General features: G+C 31.4%; 1 protein-coding gene across 1 annotated transcript; it reads right to left on the reverse strand.

Moving 5' to 3' along the window:
- Positions 1–4245: 4245 nt before the first annotated feature.
- On the reverse strand, positions 4246–6036 carry CIPK10 (CBL-interacting protein kinase 10). Its single transcript, NM_001281285.2, is given in 1 exon segment — positions 4246–6036. A coding segment is annotated over 1 exon segment (1311 nt). The 5' UTR covers positions 5907–6036; the 3' UTR covers positions 4246–4595.
- Positions 6037–7432: the final 1396 nt, after the last annotated feature.

Raw genomic sequence — 7432 nt, forward strand, 5'->3', positions numbered from 1 at the left:
TTAAGAATGGTTTTTTTAGTACCGTTCTTAAAATTAATTTTCAATTGTTTTAAGAAACAAAATTTTATTTGAAAACTCTATGAAAATAAGATAATTCAATTTAGATAATCACGGGGGGGTGAATTGGGTGTTAGAATTTTTTTGAAAATAATTCATTGCAAGCAAGATATAAAGATGAAACGAGTAAATAAAAAACAATAATAAGAGATTGAGAAAAAATTTGTAAACTTTTTTATAATGGTTCGACAATTTACTTACATCTACTTTCTTCAAACTCCTAATCAAGTAAAGGTTTCACTATCTTCAAAATTTAAACCATAGACCTTCAATACCTTCACTTAGATTCCAAGGTTTAAGTAACCAATCTACTTGAATAACATCTCTTATAATGAGTACATGAAAGTGAATTCATAAACTCTAGTCCAGGGAGTAATTTAAGTAAAACAAGAAAAACTATGAAAGACTTGAAAGTACAAAGAGAATTTGCAAGTTTTTGAATTGAAAACTTTCAATGGGAACAAAGGGAGGTTTTTTCAACTGAATGCAGTTCGTATCTTCATAAAATACTCTAAAACACTTCAATTTATAGGTTCCTAGTTCAAAAATCCCAAAACTCTTAAAGAAAGCTTGACCGATTGAGCAACAAATTTGATCAAGTCACTAGCCATTGGGCATTTCATGCACTAGCAAGTACTTGTTAAGATTCAAACTCTCAACTAGTTGAGCAAGCGATTTGATTGCTCTAGTCTGTCTCAACCAATTGAGCATATGCTACCATATAGAAGAGAGCCTACAAAGTGCACCTTGATCATTTGAGTCAACTCAATTGATAGTACCGTAAAGTGCTCAAAAAACCTGATTTGAGATCTGGATCCTCCAACAATTTAAGTTCAATTTCTTCAAATCTTTTAAGACAAGTTCAGAAAAAAAAAATACGATGCAATATTTTAATAGAAAACAAGAAATCATCTAACTTTTTTATGAATTTTCATCTCTTTAAGTTCAAAGATGGATGATTTTAAAACTTTAAGCGCATGAAAAGGCTTTGATCCAAGTGCACCAACAAGTAACATCCTTACAATAAGTCCTAAGTCACTTCAAATCTTCATGGCATCCCAAATCTTTACTTAATTGATCTTTTTGCATGATTGCTTGAGCTTTCTTTAAATTTTCATAAGTTAACCTAAAAAAATTAATTTGATTTGAACCATTGAGAACTTTAACATTGTTTTATGATCATTAAAACTCGATTAGAAAAACCATTGAATTAACAAATTCAAATATGAAAAATAATTTTATGGATAATTTTTTTTATAAAAATATTGCACACTAATGCGTATATACAACAAGTTTTCAAAGTATTTTTTAATGTTTTCTGATGTTTTTTGAAACACGGTAAAAATGGCCTTAAAACGGCTCAAGTTTGTTCTTAAAACCAACTAATTTTCAAAACAAATTCTCAACAAAACTATTTTTAATAAAATTTGTCCAACATGAACATTGTTTTTAGTTATGAAAAATAACCATTTCCAAACAAATTTTAGAACAATTTTTAACATGGTTTTATATTGATTTTAGGAACAAAATTCCGTTTTAAACCTCAATTTTTTTTCAACTTATTGTTCATCAAAGCAACAAATTTATTTTTAAAAAATCACCAAACAAATTCTTTAAAAAATAAAATTTTAAAATCAACTAAAAAGCTTTGATAAGTGCGGAATGACTTTATGTGCATGTGACAAGAATAGTAGATGGTATTAAATAAAAATAAAAATAAAAGGCTTAAACACATTATTTGGATGGAAGCTTTGCACAATCCCCACAAAAAGTGGAACTATTAACTTCATTTGTCCAATCACTTCAAAAGAAAAAAAAAAATATTCTCTTGAAAGGGATCTTCTTCAAGAGCAAATGATTGGCCCAACCCTTTTTTTCTTCCTTCTTTTCTCCTATCTTGATTTAGTAAATGGCCATTGATCGAGAATCCAATGTTCTTCTTTGAAAGGGATCTTATTATTATTAAAAAATAATGAGATAAAATAAAAAATAATTGAAAATAAATCATTATAAAATATATTTTAAAAAAATGTTTAAAAAATAATAATAATAAGTTAAATACGTTGAAACAAATCTTTATTTTAAAAAATATTAAAAAATCATTCTCAAAAATTATATTTTTAAAAACATTTTTATATGTCGTTTCTTAATTGATGATATATTTTCAATATGATAATAACTATTTGATTTCATAGAAGATTTACACTATCTACTCAGACGAATAATTTCATTTCATGTTCTCCCCTTTTTCTATTTTCTCTTCTTCCATTCATTCATTTTTTTTTTTTTTCACTTCAAATCGAGAAAAGGAGATAAGAAATCACTATCGGCATGACCTCTTTTCCCTATTCATTTTTTGTCTATCCAATGAAGACTTGGAGGGAAAAATTGAAATGAGAGGGAACGCAAGTGGGTGGGTCATGGGTGAGATTGGAAGGAGACAAAAGAGGAGATTATAATTATTATGGGAGGAAGAAGACAAAGTGATTACTATTATTTCAAATTTTTTTCATTTAAAAAATACAAAAATAATTAAATGTTTATTATTTTTTTAGAATAATAAGAGCCTATTTATTAACATTTTTTAGAATAAAAAAAATATTTGACAATTAAAAAATAGAAACAATTTTTTTTAAAAAAAAGAATATTTTTTATAAAAACATTTTACTTGTTTTCAATTATTTTTTTATAAATGTTTTAAAAAATGACAAGACAAATATGAAAAATGATTTTAAAAAAAAAAGTATCATGTATAATTTATTATTAAAATATAAAAAACACGTTAAACATATTTTTATTTTAAAAACATCATAAAACTATTTGTTAAAAATAATTTTCAAAAACGTTATCAGACCCTAATTTTCTTGTGCTATGAAATACATCTTTGAAAGATCCAAGTGCTCTTACCATACATCAACATCCTCTCGCAAAAGATAGGCGCACCATCCTTACAAAGGATCAGTACCGATATACCAAAGATGAAGAGTCTATGTCCAACCTAAGACACCACATATGGAGATATCAAGCAGCATTTTCTATGGCTTCTTTTCAAGTAGCCTCTCAAGCATTAATATGAAGATGGTCCAATTTCAATCATGATGTAACCACTAATCACTTACCATAAGATAAAGATGAATGTATGATTTTGTGGGTGTGCATGCAATAAAGGGAATAAACTTTCAAAGATGTGGGTGGTGTGTGGGGATGATATGTTTGGTTGGAAAAAAATAAAATTAAAGAGAAAATTAGAAAGTAATAAGAAAAACATTTTAAAAAATGAATTTAAATTTCACACATGATTTGAATTTTTTTAAATTTTTTTTTTTTTTTGTGCTAGTAATTTTTTGAAATCAAACATGGGGTCAATGGCATGCAGTGAGGGAATGGGTGAGGCATGAAACACATTTTTCATGGCAGGTTTGATCTTCAAATATATTGGGATTGAGGAAGTTTTGTCTCATATCAGGAGTATGACATATTTATTATTTTTATTGTTACAAAATGATATATTCAACAAAGTTGGTGTTCTATTTGAAATATAGGTCGGTAGGTTTGAACCAAATATTCAATTTGAAAAGTAGGAAGACAATAAATGGGGGTAATTCTTAATTCTTTTAAATTATGTTTGGTTCCAAAAAAATAATTTGTTTTATATTTAATTTAGCATGAAAAATATTAAATGAATTAAACCTATATCTTTTAAAATTATTTTATTTTTATATAAAATATCTATTTTTTTTATATTTCATTTAATCCATTATTTTTTATTTTATTTTCTCTCGGACAAAGAAGCCCTAGATTTGGGTCAAAATTTTTGAAATTCGTCTTTAATGGAGTAGTTTGGAGGTGTGCCAAACCTAGAAATCCATGTTATAAGATCATTCCAATATTGGAGAAATCCCATTTTTCATTCTACTCAGAATTTGGACAAGGGTTCCTCAACGGAGGTGATTGACAGCACCCTAAAGTCGATGGTGTGGCCATGAAATCCTTTCTAGATCATTCCCATATTTGAGCTACTCCTAAGTCTAATCATTTCCCACTAATAAGTCCTATCATTAACCCAAAAGCCCAGCAGGATTACCCTACAAATTATAATCACCCATCCACCTTTCCTAATAAGTTAGGTCTGGTTTAAATACAAAAATACATATTTACCGAAATAAAATAATCCTAAATACACACATATTCAGTACAGCACAAGGTGAATGGGTTATGCACCCATTGATTATTTGATACAAAATCTGGAAACATGAAAATGGCAAACCAAACAAGAGAATTTAATTTGGATATCGGGGTGTCCAAAAAGGGAAAAACCCCAATATTTCTTTGTTCTCACTTGCTAAGTTTTGGTATATTTACAAATACAAATATAAAAATATATATATATTACACAGCTCTACGTACATTTTTATTATTAATGATATGTTAAACAAGGAAACGAGAAGAGCCCAATGATGCCCTGGCCTTAGTTAGCTGGCTTTTCCCAGTGGTTTTTTTTTTTTTTTGAAGACTAAAAAAAGCGCTAACCAGAACATTTAATCGCCGGCGACTTGGGTCTCCGGTCCTTGGAACATGAGTCCGGCGAGCGCCGGCCGGAGCTTATCCTTCCACGCGGCGGCGTAGGCCGCTGCATCGCCGGCTCTCCTCCTAACCTCCACGACGACCAAATCATGGGTTAATCGATCAATTTGAACCCCGATTATGAAATTACCATTTGGTCCCTGCAGGTCAACTCCCCATTCCTTCTTCCAATTCACCGTCAGGTTCTCACCTTCGGCAATTTCCTCGATTTTCTCGATTATTTTCTCCACGGGCTCGGCCGATACAAATCGCTCGTCGTCATCCGGCGACGACTTGGACGAGTCATTGAACAGACCCGACAAGTTCAAACCAGACGAGAACGAAATTATGTCGAAGGCATTCAAGTTCGTGGGGCTTCGGTCCTCTTTTTCGGATTTGAGTCCGAAATCTTCTTCATGGAACTTCACCTCTTTGTATCCTTTTCTGAACCATGGGTCCTGCAGGATTTCATCGACGGTGATCCTGGTGTTGGGGTTGGTGTCGAGGAGGCGAGAAAGGAAACGTTTAAGGTCCGGCGACATCCATTTAGGGCACCGGAACTCGCCTTTGTATATTTTCTTGTACATGGCCATGAGATTGGGATCGTTGAAGGGTAGGTAACCGGCGTTCAACACGAAGAGGATGACTCCGCAGGACCACACATCCACTTTCGCCCCATCGTAGCCTTTCTTGGTGAGAATCTCCGGCGCGACGTAAGCTGGAGTGCCGCACAAGGTGTGCAGGAGGCCGTCGAGGCGAATCTGATCCGTCAAGGCGCTGAGCCCGAAATCTGAAACCTTCAAGCACCCGTTCTCGTCAACGAGGAGGTTCTCCGGTTTCAGATCCCGGTGAAACACCCCCCGCGAATGGCAGTACCCGACGGCGGAGATCAACTGCTGGAAATACCGACGGCTCAGATCCTCGCTGAACCGCCCCTTGGCGACCTTCGCGAACAGCTCCCCACCTTTCACGAACTCCATCACGCAATAGATCTTGGTCTTGGTCGCCAACACCTCATACAGCTTCACGATGTGAGGGTGCTGCAACCGGCGCATGATAGAGATCTCCCGTTTCACATTCGCCATCAAGTTGCTCCCAACGATCTTCTTCTTACATATTGCTTTAATGGCCACACTTTGCCCTGTCCTGATATTCCTCGCATGATACACCTTCGCAAACGCCCCACAGCCCAGCAATCTGCCGAGCTCATACTTCCCAAACAAAGCCTTCTCCGACGAGGTAGCCGAAGCGGCCCCACTCCCTGAGCCGCGTTCGATCTCTGGCATGGTATCCAGAGATCGAACACCCCTCTCTCCAATCAAAATGTCTAGACCCTTCGTATTGAAGGCACAAAAAGAGATTTTCAATCCGAATCCGGGCTGGGTTTACCCACCGCGATTTCGGCGCTGTATGTTTCTCGAGAAAATGGTGTCCAATCGTTATTAAATAGCTGACCCCGAAGCGCGTGAAGAAAATGAAGGTGAAACCGTAGTTCAATAGTTTGGTAACGTTTTTTATTTAATTTTTTACTATTGGTGAGACTGGTGACAGACCTTGGCGTCCACGTGTCTGTTTACTAATAGAATAAGAAAGTAAAAATGTTATACACGGGCTAATTAGTAAAATATTGCCACGTCGGCGGTGTCCGCAGGTCAACGACACTTTTTTCTACGCCAACCACGCCGCGGTTCGTTTGAGAATGTTCCGCTCTTTTGCATTTCAGTCCTTTCTTTTCTCCTTTACTATGCCCAATACCCCTGTGGTTTGTACTTTTTCCACATTGCGGAATGAAACTAATTTCTAAAAATAAGCGTGTAGCGTATTGAATTTTAAATAAATATTTTAAATTTAGGTACCGTTTATTTTTTTTTGCTTTTTATCGAAAGTAATTTAATTTTAAAATTTAAGTTGTTTATTTTTTTACTTTTTCATGACTTATTATAAATTTTTTACAAAATAAAAAAAGATAAAATATATAGTTTTTTCTAAATAAAAAAAATAATATATTAATTTTTTTTACTTTTTAATATTTAATAGAAATAAAATACTATAAAAACAAATAATCTAATATCTAACACTATTAAGCATTAAAGTTCTATTTAAAATTAAGTGAAAAAACAAACACCACCTTAGTTTTAGAAAAACAACCTCTTTTGGATTGTCCATGATATATTTTATTTTATATTTGATTATTACGAAATAAGTTAAATTATTTAATTGTTTATTAAATTTTATATTTTATAAAATAATGTATGTTATACCACATTTAGAATGTTTGGAAAATTATTTTTAAACTTTTTATTTTTAAAATATTAAAAAGATGAGAAACAATTTTTATAATTATTATTAAACATAGTCTTAATTATAATAAAATAGGTTAAATTATTTTTATTATTTATTATATTTTATATTTTACTTTAAATAACTTATTTGATAGTGGTGAGATAAGTTAAATTATTTATTTACTTATCATATTTTATTATTTTGTCTTAAATAATAGATATTATTTTATATTAGGTTGGGATAAAAATAGGTTATTACTTATTATCTTTTATATTATATCCTATGTTGATATAAAATAAATTAATCCATTATTTTTTAATATATGTATTTAATTTAATTTTTTATATAATTAAATCATGAATATTGTTAAAAAAATTAAAAATTACTTACTAAATTATCAATTATAACAACATGCTATACTTATTTTTAATAACAAATATTGTTATAATGTAATTTTTATTCAAAAAGAATACTAAATATTAAAATACAATATATTTTTCTTTTCATTTTTATTTTTTTATAAACCAAA

Source organism: Vitis vinifera, chromosome 6, assembly GCF_030704535.1.
Source record: "Vitis vinifera cultivar Pinot Noir 40024 chromosome 6, ASM3070453v1".
NCBI lineage: Eukaryota > Viridiplantae > Streptophyta > Magnoliopsida > Vitales > Vitaceae > Vitis > Vitis vinifera.